Source organism: Zychaea mexicana (genome assembly GCF_025766255.1).
Source record: "Zychaea mexicana strain RSA 1403 chromosome Unknown BDB00scaffold_27, whole genome shotgun sequence".
In the NCBI taxonomy this organism is placed as follows: domain Eukaryota; kingdom Fungi; phylum Mucoromycota; class Mucoromycetes; order Mucorales; family Lichtheimiaceae; genus Zychaea; species Zychaea mexicana.
The window spans coordinates 316,422-333,858 of NW_026516690.1; the positions used below are offsets into that span (position 1 = coordinate 316,422).

Here is a 17,437-nt window from a genome sequence, read left to right on the forward strand (position 1 = left end):
TTAAAAAAAACGTTTAAAATGCTACTGCTGAGTGCATTCGTGGCATACAAGTTTAACTGTACATTGCTGATTGCTCGAATTACCAAATCTCAAGCGAAGATAATTGTTACGAAGCCCCATTTATGATGAGATTTGTAGTTAAATACAGAATTGTGTGGTGTTCGTAACAAACTTATTTCATATGTCTGAACACACATGACAAAAAATCGGGTGTCCTAAGCTGCATGAATTTAATTTGATTTCGGTGGCTTGAAACCTTTTAGGTAAGCTCTCTCTTTTTTTGCTGCCAAAAAACGCACCGCTTCCAACTCAACCCTGTTATATCACAATGGCCAAGGCAAAGAAAGCCACTGTCAAATTTCAAAAAAATAAACTCAAGAGCACAATTGACCGAAGAAAAAAACACACCAAGTTCAAGCAACAAGTGAATCGACGCAAAGAACGTAGATCTCGGAATCAAGTGAACGGAAAAGGTACAGATCAAACGTATAATATAGGCGATCGTTCCGCTTCCATACAAGTTTTCTACGCTTGAGTTTTATTAACCAAACTCGATCATTTAAAGAACAACCCAAAGAAGGAGCCACAGAAACGGAGACTAGTTCAAGGTAATGACGACTTCGATTGTGTATTTCCTAGAATATACGTTTACTGATTAAAGTTGGATCGCGTTGTTATAGCAATGCTGAACAAAGCACTATCAATACCGAAGACTACTTTTGCAACTTTTTAATCGGCAGCGAAGAATCACTTGATTTGAGCGACGATGAAGAAGATGACGTGAACGGACTGGATGAATTGGAAGCAGTCGAGGCTGAGGACGAACCACTGGACGAAAAGAGTGAAGACGTTGTGGAAAACGACGACGTAGACGAAGATGACGATGACGATGAAGAAGACGATGACGATGAAGAAGACGATGAAGAAGACGTTGAATTTATGAGTGAAGATGAAGAATATTACGAAGAAGGAAATGATGATGATGATGATGATGACAACGACGAGGGCGGTGAAGTCGATGACACTTCCCAAGAAGTTACAATGGAACTTTTATCAAACTGGTCCGAATCTGCCAAAAAGAAGTCGCCTGAGGCTTTCAAGCAGCTGCTACTTGCTTTCCGAGCCATTGCTCGGTCAGATGAAGAAACGGATGCGGATTTCAAATACCGGATTAACAACCACAAAGGTACGAAAGCTCATCCTGGACTTGGAGAATTAAAAGATAGAATGTGAAGCACTGTAGTTACATGTGTGATGGTCACGTTCGTTGTCCTAACTTGTGTTCATCCGTAGTTTACAAGAAGCTCGTCCGACTCACCGTTAAATCAGCCTATCCAATTTTCAGCGAGCATCTCTTTTTCACCAAAAAAGCAAAGCACCCAGCAAAGACCAAGAACTGGCGTCGGTTACAGAAAGTTGTACGACTCTTCCTTAACAATTGTGTGCGATTTCTACGAGACATGGATCAGGATGAAATGCTGCAGTATATTCTTACGCACTTGGAGCCTTGTACCCTTTACTTTGGATGCTTCCCTAAGGCTGCTAGAGAATACTTACGGGTAAGGACTTCCTTCATTTGATCAAGAAAGGGATGGTACTATGGTGAAAGTAGGGAAATTAATAAGCGACGTCAAAATGCTTTGTATATTAGGTTCTTTTGGATCGATGGTCCGATAACGCACTTTCATCCGAATCTAGAGCTCGGTGCTATCAATCCATCAAACACTTTGCTACAGCAGCTGTCGACGTCGAAAAAAACAACTATGTTGGTCACTGCATGAAGGGTGTATACCTTATTTTCGCAAAGCACGCAACAAAGATGACCGAGTCAACATTGCCAATGATCCAACAAATGCTAGAGGAAGGACCTGACTTATATACCCTCGACTCAAAAGTCAGCACCCAACATGCAGAAGTGTACATTCACCAGTTGGCGAGTCATTTGAAATCGGCAAAGAAGCAGCATACAGCAGAGAGTTTTAAAACAATCTATACTTGGCAATTTGTTAGCTGTTTGGATTTCTGGGCCAATGTCATTGCAAACACGTGTAACCCAGAAACCGGTGTTGCGTCGCCCATGCTTACACATCTTCAGCCCTTGGTTGATATTTCGCTACAAACATTAAGGTAAAGAATTTGGGATTAGAAATCTTATGGCTGAGAAGGATAAATAGAATGTATCAATGGCCTAACATTTTTATTTAAAAAAATGATAGACTGAACCCTGTTGGCCAATTCCTTCCTCTTCGCGTTCATATCATCCGTTCGTTGATCGGATTGATCGATGGTACAGGCTACTATATTCCTCTGGGACCATTCATCTTTGAGATTTTCAATGGCGATGTAAAGTCAATGATGGATCAGACCGATCTGCCACCTTTTGAATGGGAGTTATATTTGCGAGCACCAAAAGAATACGCACAAACAAAAATCTATCAGGTTTGTTACCAACTGAGCGGGGATGTTTGAAAGTGATCCATTGATACTGTCCACTTACATGACGCGCCATTCTTTCAACTACAGGATGCCAAATACCAAGTATTTTATGACAACTTGGTCGACTTTTATGCATGCTTCGGTCTGAACATTGCTTTCCCAGAACTTGCAATTCCAGTACTTAGCAAGGTTTGTGTGTACCTTCTTGTGTGCATGACTATAGTCTGCTAGATACTTAACTTTTTTTGTATATATAGCTGAAGGAAGATCACAAGACCCTCAAGGGAACACGTTTTGCTAAGTCTTTACGCACGCTTATTGATAAGGTATTTAATGGACGTTTATTTGCATGTATTTTATAAACAGATGATATATTAATGTCGGAATTGTGTATTTAGCTTGAAACGCACAAAAACTATATTGAACAGAAGCGTGCACCTGTAGAATACAGTGCTAACAAGCTAGACGAAGTAAATGCTTTCTTACGGAATACTGAATTTGAGACGACACCCTTCGGTAGTTTCTTAGTCAACAAGGCCAAGGCTAGTGGTTTAGCATAGAAAAAAAGTATCAACAGCACATTCAACAATGTATTCACTCATTTCCCTTCTTCACATAAAATTAATTTTGCAATGTAATAATATCGCATATAGCACCTTGACCATTAAAGTAGACACTTTGTAGTTTAATACATACAGCTTCTTATAATTGACATTAAAAAATAGCAACGGTAATGTTTACTTATTCCAACATCAACTGAACCAATTCATCTACAAGGGCTTTCTCCGTTTCCTCTTCTTTATCCACCAGCATGAGCTTTCGTGCCACAGCTTCTATAGCTTCGAACTCTCTCTCTTCTTCCTCGCTATATTCTGGCGTTATCATCTGTGCCGAATATATTATGCTAGAGAGGTCCAGAGCTAAGAGTGTATATTTAGTAAAGTTTACGCTACGTAGTAAGTAAAAGTTAATGTTGGACGTGAGCAGGATACACTACCTCGACGGACAATCTGTGTTGGCACACCAGCAATACTTGCGCACCAAGCTCCATACGAATTACGCGCTTGCGAACCGGGCACGACTTTATACAAGAACACGACCTCATCCATTGTTTCCGAGTTTTCACCCGTCACTTGAGCATTCAATATCTCCATCGTGAGAAAAGTGATTCTGTTGTCTTCTGGCGTAATTATTTGGCGCGAGATGAGCTCTGCAATGATAAGCAAAAAGGTAACGTAAGCTTATGGTATACTTTTCTTTCCTCCAACGACTTTATTGCTGTGTGTACCGTGAAAATGTGTGATAGCCAATATTTTTGGGCACAAGTTCCCTTTGTACAGAAAATAACCCAGTGTTGCGCAAAGTAGAGCGGCGCCGTCTGTACTTTCTGTTCCCTGTAAAAAAATACATGAGCAACCAAGGCCATAAGCGATGACAAAGTTGTTTAGAAGTGGCTACGTACATTGCCAAACTCGTCCATTAGAACGAGGCTTCGATCGGTAGCATAGTGAACCGCTTGTGATAGCTGCTGGATATCCAGGGCAAAAGCACTTTGAAGCTTTCATATAATTATGTAAACAAGTGACAGTATTACTTTTTGTAAGTTGAACTTTAATGGAATCACTTGAAGCATCGCGCTACACCATAAAGTCCAGTGAAATATGATATCCTACCTTGGATACAGTTTCGACAGTCTGGATGCATGTGAAAATCTTATCCGTTATACCAATGATTGCTTGAGCGGCTGGGACAAAGCTAGTTAAAACCATTGTTAAGAATTCTTCTCAACCGTTGTAGTACTGATTTAACTACAATTCTGCTACGAAATGATTATACATACCTTCCAATATGCGCCATGTAAGTTATCAATCCGATCTTTATCATAAATGAAGAATCATAAAGAAGCATCCAAATTTTTACGTTACCACAAGAACAAAGGACCCCTATCAGAAAGCAATATACAGTATCCTTACGTACCTGTCGAAGATAAACGCTTTTCCCTGAAAAATTGGCGCCTGTCAGGAGCGCAACACTGTTTGCATTAGTGATACTGTCTGAAGCAGAAGAAACCCGTGACGGTGTCGCTGCTCTTCCTCCAACGAGGTATGTATCGTTTGCAATAAAGACGTCGACGGCCAATTCTTGAAGAGGATGTCTATCAAATATTATTTACGGTTTTTTTTTCCTGGTGAGAAATGAAGAAGAAGCAACAGTCATACTACTAGCTCCTGCAAAGCATCAGTGTACTTTACCTTCCTTGGATAATTACAAGCTGATTATCCAATGTCATTTCTGGCTTAATATAGTTATGTAGTGCTGCTGCCTTTGCTAGCGCCAGTAAGCTATCAAAATTAGGTAAGGCACCTGATTATGTAATAATACTGTCATTTGTCCCTTTTTTTCTTTTATAAAAAAACCACAGTATACCTGTCCAACTCTGCACAGACATCCGCCATAACCAACAGATTCTGAGAGTAAGCCAACAATTGATCTGAAAGGTAATGCACTAGCTCAATTTCCTTGTCTAAAGAAGTAAATGAGTTGAAGCAAGAAGGATTGAGCTCTAAATAGGAGTCATAAAAACCGCAACATACCGATAATCATGGCATGGATGTCACCAAGCACTTCATCCAACTCTGTTATTGCTCGATTTAGTCAATCATGTAATCGCATAATATACTTTTTGCTACAGCAGCATGTGAGTATTTTGCTAAATGAAAATATATGGACCAACCTTTCGTTTTTACATCCTTGAAGTACAGGTTCTCAGCTGTTTTGAACTATTTTGTGAGAGAGCAAAAAATGAATATATAACTGATGTGCTCTAAAAGTTCTATCTATATTACCTGTAGCTCGAAACCCCAGCGAGGGTCAATAGAGTATTCAAGGTGAATTGGTAGTGTGATAAGATATCCAAGCTGAGGAAAGTACACAACATTGCATAGTGGGGCAATATTTGGTGACATATTGTAGCTGATTTCTTGTGATACTGACAGCTAATGTATAAGTTAAATTCATTAGTGAATTCCTCAAAAATATGCTGACAAGTTGCATTGACCATTATCAGGATCATCACAGCGCCTAAAGCCTACCAAAATGGCATCCAAACCGGAGTATGTTTCCCTTAGGTGATCTAGATCCTATTCGATTTTACGCAACATTAGATTGTCGTCAGCTTGCAGCCACTAGTATCAGTTACACCACTATTAAACAAAATAATAGGAAAAGATCCGCTTACTGCATCATAATTATCTTTGACCACAAGCCGTCCTTCGATCTTGCTTTGATGGAAATCCAACTAATCAACAACAGAGAAATGATTCGTTAGCACACAAAAGTGGATGATGTGGTGTAAAACGTGTCATCAGTAGCAATACACTGTTATACCACTTCGTCTATTGCTGTTCCAACGTTCCGTAGTATCCCAGTATCAATGGTATTCAGAATCTAACAAGTACGATAAGGGGCAATTTTGTTACATGTGACGGTGAAAGAAGAGTTGTTTAAATAACGAGTGTAGTACATATATATATATGCTGGAATGTACATGTACCTTCATAATGATGGCTATGTCCGTCTGGTCTCTTCCACCTGCGAATGAAGAGTAGATTCGGATGGAATAGTACACAAACTGATGTTAAAGAACACAAAGATAGGGAAAAATTACCAGCCGTTAGATTAATCGCTAGTTTTGAACAAGAAACAGTCATAGTATACAATATGCTCACCTCTAGAAGCTGGTGCCATTCTGTAGGCGATGCTCGATGCTCTTTAATCATAGAGATTATTCGCGCAATGTTCTTGATATGCTTCAGCTGTGTACCGAGCTCTTTTGAAAATTGGACGGTGTCCGGTGCTGAGAAATAGCCAACCGCATCTTGACGGGCTCGGATCACGTTGATATCCAAGCTAGGTCGTAGCACCCATGACTTTAGGAGATGATGTCCAATAGGCGTTACAGTATGATTCAATAAGCCTAAAGAAATGTCAGGATATTGATGTATTATGTGACCATAGCCGTATCATCGTATAATTCAACTAGCAGCAGCCACATACCAAACAGAGACAAACTTTCTTTTCCTCTTTTCTGATGGGCGTTGGGATGAAGGTCCTTCTCAAATATGCAAAGTGATCTTATTAAGAAAAGTAAGCAAGAAAAAGCTATAAGGGATACATATACATTTGCAATAAAAAAGCAGAATGAGACATACTTTTGCGACTCCTTCGATATTTGCATACATTGCTCACTAAGTTATAATAGTAAGACGAGAGTCATCATCTTTTACAGACGTCGCTACCTATCATTTGATACATCGCGCACCAATGCTGACAGATTTTACCTCGAGAAGCTACGTAGCAGCAGCGCCTGGAATGAAGTTCCATTATCAAATCTGGATCCAATAGGTCGATTCGACGTATCTTCTAGCTGTTCAAGATAGTTGAGTAATGCTCCAGCACATCCAACCTAGGTTTTTGATTAGCCAATATATTACAGGCACCTATACTACCAGCACGTTCTGCCATCTTGCTTCCTTGAGAATAAAATTCATTTTACCGATACTTGGCTGTCGAGATCAACGTAGCATGAAAGTTGCAGATAAGCTTGTCTTCTTTGTCCGTCATGTGGATCGTCACAGTATACGTCTGTCGCCATTGGCAATGATGCCCCTTCTGCCGACGAGCTTGCCTCCATAGAACCTACTGTCGCTGATTCTTGGTACCGTGATTTTGCTTGCTGCTTCTGTTGCTGTTGATGGCTTTCGCGTTGTTGAATAAACCATGAAACCAAACTATAGCGTCCGTGTGCACATGCAAATGTTTTGGCCGGCAGCAGCTGCGTCTGTATGTCATTGTGTCCACCTGCAGGATCGTTTTTCAACATTAATGCATATTATATATCGCTTTGCAAGCACTCCCACTGTAACACAACGTATGAAAAAAAAGCAATTACCACGAAGCCCATCAATTAAGCTAGTTAACTCGTCGCTATCCTGAGGAACAATGATAGTCTGTGGCGCAATTTGGTCAATCACTTTAAAATGAAGAGAAGAGTTCGCCCTTGTAAGAAAACGTACAGATTTTGTGCTCTAAATAATTCTATTGGCGCAGCAAAACAGAAGCTTGATATGCACGTACAAGACCTGATAATTTCCAACGTAGATGATTCCACAACGTCATCCATCATGTAAAGTTCATGAAACTCGTGAGTATAGTAAGCACAGCCAGCGCGTCCTTTTGCCCAGTTGAGCGCCATAATCGTCGTTACCACCGCTGTCGCTGGTTCACTTGTAATCTAAGAGGAGAATCAGTTGATGCTTGCCAAGCAAAATATGATAAAGCCCGACTGTTTCGTGAAGGCGACAACTTTAACCAAATGTATAAAGCAACTTACCTGTTGATCATGAGTGTTTGTAGCTTCCGAGGAGCTTTCAGTTGCTGATGCGTCACTTGGAAAAGGTAAAGGTGCTGTGGCAAGAGGATGTGAGCTTCCAACTGTTCGATGCCGTTTATTCGGATGCTGTGGCATCGGCTCTGGTGGTACAAGAGGCTGCGTGGTGCTACTGTTGTGCATATGCAGTGAAGAACGTCCACTTTGCGAATCGTCCTTATGTGCTGCGCCCTTATGATGACGATGCTTGCGTACTGTGCGGTTCATAAAGTGGAGCAAGCTATATTTGTTTAGCACGAAATAGAGGTGATCCAACGTGGATCCAGTAGGAAGAGTGAAATTGTAACGCGAAAGAGAAACGGAACTTAAAAAAAAAGGCGGATAATGCCTCAATCGTATAAAGCATTCGCGTGGAGTTTGGAGGTTTCAGTTACTTCGTTTCCTTTTTCTTTTTTCTAATATCAAGAGACTCATCTTATCCCGCACATAATGGATTACGGACGCACGCCCTATGGTGGGCACTCGCCCGCCGACCGCAATGCTGACAATGAAGTATTGACTATGAAAGTCGAGAAATGCCCCTCCGATACTTTCGCCCTGTCAAACTACGTTTCCATCGCACCTGGACAAGTCGATCCCTCAAAGCACTACCTTCTTGTCAACAATGAATATGTATTTACAGCAAGGTAAACAAAAGCAAGAGGGTATGGATGAGGGCTGGAATCTATAGCAAGCATTATTTTACACCATCTCATGCGGTTGTGAATGGACCACAGACCAGACAACTCGTTGAACCGTGGCGTTCTCGGAACTAGCGCCATGCAGCGCCGCTGGGCTCAATTCTCGCTGAAGCAGGAGGTCACTGTCGAAGCATACAACCCTTTTGAAGATGGTGTCGACATTTACTTGGCGAGTCTCAAAGTTGAAGTTGGTTTCCTGAGAAAGAGTACACAAATGACAGAAGATTTTGATACCGAGGCAATGGAGAAGGCATTCTCATCGGTAAGAAAACTTAACGCTTGCTAATTCTACACTTCTTTTTGGTTGGCTTTCTCATACATGAATATACTAACATCATACGTATCACATATAGAATTTCCATAACCAAATCTTTACTGTGGGTCAACTGTTGGTATTCGAGTTCCGAGGTGTCAACCTTTCATGCAGAATCGCCGACATGGAGGTGGTCGAGTTAGACGCCTTGAAACGTATGACCGAAGAAGGTGGTGCTTCCCACGAAGGAACGGGGGCATCACATGCCAATCGAGGTGTTTTGATGCGTCAAAGCACTATTCAGTTTACGAAAACCAGCGAATCCACTATCCGTCTTAAGGGCGCCAAGCGATCGTAAGTTGGTTTTGGGAATGTAGTATACATGCTGTCAATACGTCATTATAAACGAGCAAGAAAAGGGAAATATGGAGCTGATAAGATCTGGGATGTATGTTATCAATAGTCAACAATCGAAGCCTTTGATCCGAGCCGATTTCAAGTTTGAGGATTTGGGTATTGGTGGTCTGGACACCGAATTTAGCGCCATTTTCCGACGTGCCTTTGCATCGCGCATTTTCCCTCCCTCCATCGTTGAAAAGTTGGGTGTGCAGCACGTCAAGGGTCTTTTGCTCTATGGTCCTCCCGGTACTGGTAAAACTTTAATTGCTCGACAGATTGGCAAGATGTTGAACGCTCAAGAACCCAAGGTCGTCAGTGGTCCTGAAGTGTTGAGCAAGTTTGTTGGTCAGAGTGAAGAGAATGTCCGAAAACTGTTTGCGGATGCCGAAGCAGAGTACAAGTCTAAGGGAGAAGAGTCGAGCCTGCACATTATCATTTTTGATGAACTGGATGCTATTTGTAAACAGCGTGGTAGCCGTGGTGATAGTACCGGTGTTGGTGATTCGGTCGTTAATCAGCTTTTGGCCAAGGTAAGTACAGAGAAAAGTGGGGAAACGGTTTGATAAAAAAAAGATGTCTATGACCTTTGGCGTTAATAACTTGTTTTATGTATATTTAGATGGATGGTGTAGATCAGCTCAACAACATTTTAATTATCGGTATGACCAACAGAAAGGACATGATCGACGAGGCCTTACTGCGTCCAGGTAATTAATACAAGAGAGAAAATATGGCTGTGGATACCATAAGAGGTTCAGGTGAGGATGGGCTTACCAAATGCATATTCTAGGTCGTCTCGAGGTACACATGGAGATTGGTTTGCCCGACGAATCTGGTCGTCTTCAAATCCTCAAGATTCACACTGGCCGTGTAAGTGTCTATGGATAAAAGAAAAAATTGATGATTTAAGTGGTATCTGACAATTATGGATTAGATGCGAGAGAATGATATTCTCGATCCTGATGTTTCTTTAGAGGAACTTGCTGATCTCACAAAGAACTACAGTGGTGCTGAAATTTCTGGTGTAGTGAAAGCTGCATCATCTTATGCCTTCTCGCGACACACAAAGGTATAGAAAAGAGCTGCTTTGAAATAAATAGGGATCCTTGAGGCCCTTGATACTTTACTAACCTAGCAAGTAATTGCCTTGTTTAGGTTGGCACAGTTGCTGGAGTAGCACCTGATGTGGAGGAGATGAAGGTCAACATGGCTGATTTTTTGGCTGCATTAAATGAAGTTCCGCCTGCCTTTGGTGTCTCTGAAGCAGAGTTGCAGCAATGCGTCCAGAACCACATTATTCCCTTCAGTCCACATATCGAGGTAATTCCATGAAAAGAAGGCGTGTCTGTGTAAGCATTGCATATATGTCACCATATACTGAACCATCCAAATTTCGTAGCAAATCTTGGCCGATGGCAAATTGTATGTAGACCAAGTACGCCAATCATCACGCACTCCTGTGGTCAGTCTTTTGGCCCATGGTCCAGCTGGTAGCGGTAAAACTGCTATTGCTGCTACCATTGCTTTGGAAAGTGAATTCCCCTTCATCAAACTTATATCACCTGAAACCATGGTCGGTATGACCGAAGCCGCCAAAATTGCGGAAATCAATAGAGTAAGAAAGATTTATCAGAGTGTGTGACCTTCCACTCCTCCTTGGCGTGTTTTATTAATTAACTTGTCTAATAGGTCTTCAATGATTCATACAAATCACCACTCAGTGTTATTGTTATTGACAATGTTGAGCGTTTAGTGGGTGAGTATTTGCTTACAAAATCACGTATGGAATGTATGTTGGATATTAACCGTGTGGGTATTGTGTTCCTTAGATTGGGTGCCTATCGGTCCTCGATTCTCTAACGCAATTTTGCAAGCATTACTCGTCTTGATCAAAAAGAAGCCTCCGAAGGTATAAATGGATGTGAACGATTACTTTGTGTATCAAGCCAGACTGTGAGATTTTTTTCTAACTTAAGCAATTAAATTTTCTCGGCTAGGATCGTCGCTTGCTTATTATTGGAACTACTACCGAGCGCAATGTTCTTGACCAGATGGACATGACAGAAGCTTTCAACTCGCAAATCTACGTTCCTACTATCACTACTTTGGAAGGCATCGATATCGTGTTACAGGTTTGTTCCTTTTCCAATACTACTTTTATTTTGCATAAGAATTAAAGGGATTTTTTTTAAAATTTGTAAATATTTATTGCTTTCTATCAATCTAGCAACTTGGCCTCTTTACTGATAACGAGCGTCAGCGCACCATGTCGCTTTTGGAGCAAGCCGGAATGGAGAACAAGGTTGCTATTGGTGTTAAGAAGCTTCTCATGATCATAGAAATGGCTAGACAGGATGCAGACAAGATTGAAAAGTTTGTCAATACCCTGATATCACTGTAGTTGTAAATTATTCTCTTTCTCTGTATATCTGTCCTGAATATCGTGTTTAAAAATGCTTGCTGCGTAAAGTGTATAACAAAAAAAAACAAGCTGTATAAGCCTTTTGAATCTATCGTCGAGGGGTATAATTGAGCATATTCATTTTTCTTGTGCTGGTAACTTTCAATATGGAAAGTAAAGCTGTTGCGAGCCTTGGACGTTGAACTATGAAACAGGTACTCAATGGTTATCAACACAAATATTAAGGTCCAAAATCATTAAATGTAACATAGGAGCATTTGCTACGAACCAGAAAACGCAAGTGTCCATTCCCCATCCTTCTGGCCGTCGGCGAGGGTTTATAATCGTTACTCGAAAAGTGCAGGGTCTTGCCATCTGATAAAACGGGTGATGTATCCATGTTGATAGTCACTGAAAGTGGATGCGTGATATCCTTCCGCTTGTCAAATAGAGTGTGGACTGCTTGCGTAAGTCCCGATGCAGGGATGGTGCAGCTCGTTGGCAAGTCGATCACCAGATTAGTCAAGTTCCGCAAGCGCGCACAGCCGATTATCGTGTCGTACGTTATGCATTGTATATTGGCTAGGCCAAGCTCCTTCAGACTGCTCCTCTTCTGTAGAGACAACGCATGGATAAACTTTTTAAGGGTATTTGAAGTCATCATGGTATGACCGTCGCGGATATTAAGCTTTTTGAGTTTTGGGAGTTCTGCGATTGCTTCAAGGATTTGTTCGCACCAGATAGTATCATTATCACAAGAGTTCTCTGCTATAGAAAGCTCTTTCAATCCCTGTGCCTTGCGCAACAAATCACACATTCCGGTCGGCGAAATCCTTGAACAGTAATCAATATGGAGCTCCCGTAAGGACTTTAGATTTCCTATCTCGCCAAGGACGTTGTCGTCAAGGTCATGCAGTCCCGAAACAATGTTAAATGATTCGATATTGGGCGATCCACGTATGAATTGGGCAAGAATACGTCCCCCGGGTCTAGCTAGGGTGCTAAAATACTGCCGCGGTTCTTCAGCTATTGGGAAAAACGGGCCCGATGCCCTTAAAACTACGTGTGTCAAACACGGCATATCGCATATTCCGGGCAGGTACGTGCTGTAGTATGCGTAAACCGCTTCTATGGGGAAATCCAGAGATGTCAGCACGCGGTGGCGCAGGTGTACAAGTTTAGCAAGTCTGTTGATTTCTCCGTCAGACCTCGGTAGGACTCCCATTCTGCTTTGATAGCTTAAGTGTAGAAGGGTAGGATTGCCTGTTGCTATTGCTGCTGTTGCTGTAGGTTTTTTATTTGATGCTTCCGTCTGAAATGATGTAGGTAACGATCTGTCTTCGTTGGCAGAGAAGACAAAAGTATTCATTCGCTGCAAGTTACTTCTTTTCCCTTGGCTTTCCCGTGTTAATAACCAGTCCAAAATTGATACCCTTGCCGCGTCGTTTAATTGAGACATGTCCAAGGAGAAGGAGCTGAGATTGGGGCAACGTTCCACCAGCTTCAGTACTGTTTGATATGATACTTTCCGCCTAATTACAACGTCGAGGATCCGTAACTGGAACGGTTTATTTTGCTGAAGGAGTGGCAGCAACGATTCGTCTAACACCTCTGTTACTGATCCAAACAAGCCTGGGTCGTCGTAAAGCCGCAAAGTTAAAAGGTTCGGGCACTCGTTTAAAATGTAGGCTAATATTTCGTTTGACATTGTCGCTGTTGTGTAATCTAGACAGAGCGTTCGCAGACTCGTTTTGCTGGGATTAATCATTCGGATAAGATATTCGTTTTCCATACCCGGAGGGCACGGTAAAACTTGGTAGCGCGTCAATATAAGCTTATCATCATGATGTAAGTAGTAATATACCATACATACTCAAAGACTCAATATTTCTCCAGGTCTGTGCCATCAACAGCTCAATATCTGATTTCACAGATTTATAAGCGCTTCCCGGCATCTTTTTTCTTGATATGAAAGGAGTAGTTGGCGTTCTTTTACGCGCGACAGCGGAAACGCAAAATCGTCGTGTATAGAGCGCTGCGTTTTCGGTCATGGTTATATTTTCAAGAAATCGTCGTAGCTCTTTGGGCCCAGCAAGCTCGATTTCATCCCACAAAATTCTTGATTCGTTCAGGTACTTGTGCCAGTGCTTGCAAACAGTAGCGCATACAAGCCGATCGTTAAATGAAAGCAGGGAGAAGATTTGCAAAAAGACCTCCGTGGGTAAGGTTACCAAGCGTTCGCCACTATGGCGATCCACATGGTTTTTAGACTGAGATGTAGCATTGGCCATTATTAAAAAAGAAAAAGAGAAGGGAAATAAGGGGGGCAGCTAATTCCTTATTTCGAGCAGATTTTCGTGTTACATTCCCAACACGTTGAATGATTTGCTTACTATGTGTATTATAAGTTAGAGATACGTAAAAACAAGAACGAATCGTTGTTTGAGATCTGCTAGATAATAGGCTAAGAAGCTATGCGAAAACGTGGAGATAAACTTTAACAATGATTTATCGGAGGAAATGCTATTGTGCAAAGAAAAGATTGTGAAGATCGATACAAGGAATATGCAAATGACATTGAAAAAACAGACACAAATAAAAGTACATTGAAAGGATGAAGAGAAGGAGAGGAAAGTAGAGAAAAATAAGTTGATGGTGTGGAATGGAAGCGGCTGTCGTCTCTACAAGAAGAAGAGTGATGAATAGATGTGTGGTTAGTATAAGCTGGTGCCTTCTTAATATGGCTTTGGTTAGCCCGTATTTGCCAGCATGGCAGCCCAAGATTCAATCCAGCAGTGTACATACATCAGATATATATCGGCAAGGCGATGCGGCAACATCTTGTTCAGGAACAGTCGTTTGAATAGCCATGGCTGGCGTACCAAGCACGTTGACGGCGTGTGCTTCCTTGGCGAACACTAAATAGTTAGAACAAACAAAAAGGCCTATGTGTGAGTGTGTGAGTGTGCACGGTTGAGAGTAAGATACTATTTCAGCAGTCCTCGTTGCCACAAAAGACAAAACACGTCGAAGGGTACACGTCGAAGGATGGGAAGCCTAAGTTGGAGGTGGAGACAAGAAGGATCGACTCTATAAGATGAGTAGAAAGTGAGATAACAGATCTATTGGGTGAATCAAGATAATTTATATTTACAGGAAGGCGTGTCCAGCAGCCATGTTTAGCGACGGTCGGTTTCGGCCGTGCACCAAGACAGCATCGGACGATGTTCCATAATGATGCACGCCTAGCCCATAGCAGAGCATTCCTACCCAAGACTGCCTTAGTCTTATGCCGGCAGGTCCGTCTCTCTCAAGGTTCCCTGAATCATTGTTTGGGGCCACCTCTTTATGGGCTAAGATATTGTTACCAGGAAGCCCGTAGCAGAGATCTCCCTACTTCTCACTACAATTGCATTGCAGCGATGCCGGTAGGAATGTCTCTCTCATGGTTCATCCAAAAGCAGTCAACAAACCGCACGGTTGACGTTGACCACAAATGGAGCACCAATACGGGCTATACCATTGTAAAGCCGTACCGTCGCAGCATAGTCTATATCAAAAAACAGCGTCATCCAGACAAAAAGTTAAGAATGATTGCACCCTACAGAGAGATTCAACGTTTTTTAAAGAGAGGTCCGTAAAGTACAATACTTACACTGTAGAAAACGTGACTTTGCACGTTGATCTTGCCATACATTAGAGCCCTCTAAGGAAAGAAAATAGATTGAGAGCGGGTATTAAGCTTTAAAAGATGAAAAAGCGGGAGGATGAAGAGGGGGAGGGTTACTGGCATTCCGCGTTACGAATTGAATTTACCTTGCCATGTGGATTATGTGGGTTGGGTGAAGAGATCCTGGTCTGGCACCGCGTACCATACTGGGGCTCGGTGGCCATATCCGTAGTGAGGAATTTTCGTCTACCGGTCACAACAAATATTGTAAAGAAAGGAAAAAATAGGTAGAAGCAAGTGCAAAGTGTATATTTATGATATGTTTGTTTACGCGAGAAAAGTATTGAAAACTATTACAAATATATGGGGAAAAATAAAGTTGTGGTTGAGTAACTAGTTCAATTTCTTTCTTTTTCGTGTATTATCATTATTTGCACTACATGATGGGTGAGATCTGTTTTGACTGCCAGGGCAATTTTGTGGATCAGTGCAGCCTTCATTTTGACAAGTCCGGGAATATTTTTGCTGTTTCTTTGGTGGTAGGCTTTTGAGGAAATCAGCACGGCTTATGCTTGATGGTGATGATGATGGAGCTCTAGGTTGCATTTGCCGTATATAATGCTGTTGGTGTTGCGGCTGGATTGCTTGTTGCTGAGGTGTAGGACTATAGTGCATATGCTGCTGCACTTGGAATGATGGATATAATTGCGGCGGAGGCAGTTGCGGTTGTAGTGTAAATGTAGTAGGCGGTGGCGGTAATGCTGACATGGGTGGACGTGCAAAGGAATACAAATCAGATTGGCTGTAAACTTGTTGTTGCTGTTGCATTGGCCGTGGAGCAAGCGGTTGGTAGACAGAAGATCTAGATTGCAGTCGTCTGGATGTACTACGTTGTATTGAGGATGGCAGTGTCGGTGCTGGCGGATTCGATCGAGGCTCCAAGACTTCAGCAGTACGGTCAGAGTTATCACGTATTTGGGATCGTGGGCGAGCTGTACCTTCCAAGCTATTCCTTATCACCGCGTTCTGACTCCATTTGTTGAAATGTGTGCGCAGATACTGTGGGTACTTATAAAAAATATTGCGCCCGTCAGTATGTGTCGAGTTCCATGACTTGGCAAAAACGGTCCACCTCGTTGAGTTCGGTTGCTGACTGTTGTAGAATTGAGATATCTGTCGGTTGAACAAAGCTACCTCTTCTTTTGTATGTACAGGTAGTATTGGATACCGGGTGCCTTGACGAGATGCTAAATATGCTGCTCTCACAGCTGCATTATCTCGTTTGTTGGCCTGTTCAATTGATGGTCTGTAACGCTGCATGCCATATGTATCCAAGCTTTCGTCGCTCGTCTTGCAAATGTCAAACTTTTCTTCAGTCGAGGCCAACAGATCCGTGTTCTGCCAATCAAGCCAATGTTTTGGTAGCTGCAATTCGCGTCGCAAGTATGCAAGCTGGATTTTGTTATTCATCCATATATCGTAATGTCCCTTGTATTGTTTGCCTGTGCGATTCAGCGTACCAACCTGCCACATAAGAAAATGTTCGAGTTGTTCAGTAAATTGGTCACTTTTTTCAGGCTATGAGATACACTTACATGTAAATTATGTTGTGTTCGATATTCGACAAGCAAATTAACCGCAAATCTCGGACTCGCATTGAAAGCTCCAAAATGCCTCTTTAAATTCTGGTGCACACCGCCCTCAAGAGAGTTTGTTCCCCTTAGACATTGATATACTGCCAAACCATTTTCATCCCGTCGTCGAAACAAGTACAATGATGTCCCAGGTGGATCGCTCAAATATCCTTTGCCAATAAGCTGTAGCAAATTTCGTGCGTCTTTCCAGGCCTGTTTGTCAAATAAGGGTCGACCACTTGAGGCGCATTTCAGAGGTCCAAACGTCATGAATAAATCGTACACATCTTGTACAATTTTTGATGGTGGTGGGACAACGCGGCGTATTCGCTCGTTAATCCAAGATTTGCGACGCCAACGAACTAAAATAACATGGTTTTGATATTTCAAATTAAGCTTGTTGTCGCCCACAATGAAAGAGAATCATATAGATATATACCCAATTCAAATCTCTCTCCTTTTTCATGCAGAACCCGGGTGACAGCTGCAACATCTCCAGAATCCATCCACAAAAT

General features: G+C 42.0%; 4 protein-coding genes across 4 annotated transcripts; 2 read left to right on the top strand and 2 right to left on the bottom strand.

The window, feature by feature from the left end:
- Nucleotides 1-266: 266 nt before the first annotated feature.
- On the top strand, nt 267-2,988 carry BDB00DRAFT_307709 (Noc2p family-domain-containing protein). The gene is made up of 8 exons (XM_053116869.1): nt 267-473; nt 566-608; nt 681-1,186; nt 1,294-1,559; nt 1,652-2,127; nt 2,217-2,439; nt 2,524-2,625; nt 2,694-2,988. Exons 1-8 carry the CDS (start codon nt 329-331, stop codon nt 2,796-2,798), a joined length of 1,866 nt encoding a protein of 621 aa, XP_052980803.1. The 5' UTR covers nt 267-328; the 3' UTR covers nt 2,799-2,988.
- A 189-nt stretch (nt 2,989-3,177) lies between these two features.
- BDB00DRAFT_938303 (DNA mismatch repair protein MutS) lies at nt 3,178-8,234 on the bottom strand (the record flags this gene model as incomplete). Its single annotated transcript, XM_053129276.1, has 24 exons — nt 7,829-8,234; nt 7,573-7,729; nt 7,388-7,468; nt 6,992-7,296; nt 6,777-6,901; nt 6,648-6,683; nt 6,493-6,569; nt 6,165-6,412; nt 5,990-6,067; nt 5,824-5,883; nt 5,675-5,734; nt 5,529-5,576; nt 5,283-5,432; nt 5,171-5,216; nt 5,031-5,072; nt 4,864-4,960; nt 4,689-4,778; nt 4,414-4,591; nt 4,277-4,311; nt 4,110-4,191; nt 3,899-3,994; nt 3,725-3,830; nt 3,434-3,646; nt 3,178-3,356 (listed from the first exon to the last, which is right to left on the bottom strand). Exons 1-24 carry the CDS (start codon nt 8,090-8,092, stop codon nt 3,178-3,180), a joined length of 2,853 nt encoding a protein of 950 aa, XP_052980804.1. The 5' UTR covers nt 8,093-8,234.
- A 152-nt stretch (nt 8,235-8,386) lies between these two features.
- Nucleotides 8,387-11,618, top strand: BDB00DRAFT_761860 (P-loop containing nucleoside triphosphate hydrolase protein; the record flags this gene model as incomplete). Its single annotated transcript, XM_053119293.1, has 13 exons — nt 8,387-8,511; nt 8,602-8,827; nt 8,919-9,172; nt 9,282-9,747; nt 9,837-9,924; nt 10,008-10,087; nt 10,152-10,286; nt 10,373-10,537; nt 10,617-10,832; nt 10,907-10,973; nt 11,047-11,126; nt 11,215-11,349; nt 11,445-11,618. 13 exons carry the CDS (start codon nt 8,387-8,389, stop codon nt 11,616-11,618), a joined length of 2,211 nt encoding a protein of 736 aa, XP_052980805.1.
- Nucleotides 11,619-11,780: 162 nt separating this feature from the next.
- Nucleotides 11,781-13,909, bottom strand: BDB00DRAFT_871366 (uncharacterized protein; the record flags this gene model as incomplete). Its single annotated transcript, XM_053126821.1, has 8 exons — nt 11,781-11,822; nt 11,908-12,644; nt 12,722-12,746; nt 12,827-12,902; nt 13,002-13,150; nt 13,237-13,430; nt 13,492-13,539; nt 13,615-13,909. 8 exons carry the CDS (start codon nt 13,907-13,909, stop codon nt 11,781-11,783), a joined length of 1,566 nt encoding a protein of 521 aa, XP_052980806.1.
- Nucleotides 13,910-17,437: the final 3,528 nt, after the last annotated feature.

Bases quoted from the DNA above. Each gene is read 5' to 3' on its own strand.
- BDB00DRAFT_307709 (XM_053116869.1), top strand. From the start codon at position 329: ATGGCCAAGGCAAAGAAAGCCACTGTCAAATTTCAAAAAAATAAACTC. The intron at 609-680 runs GTAATGACGACT...GCGTTGTTATAG, and splicing joins GAAACGGAGACTAGTTCAAG to CAATGCTGAACAAAGCACTA. The intron at 2,128-2,216 runs GTAAAGAATTTG...AAAAAATGATAG, and splicing joins ATTTCGCTACAAACATTAAG to ACTGAACCCTGTTGGCCAAT.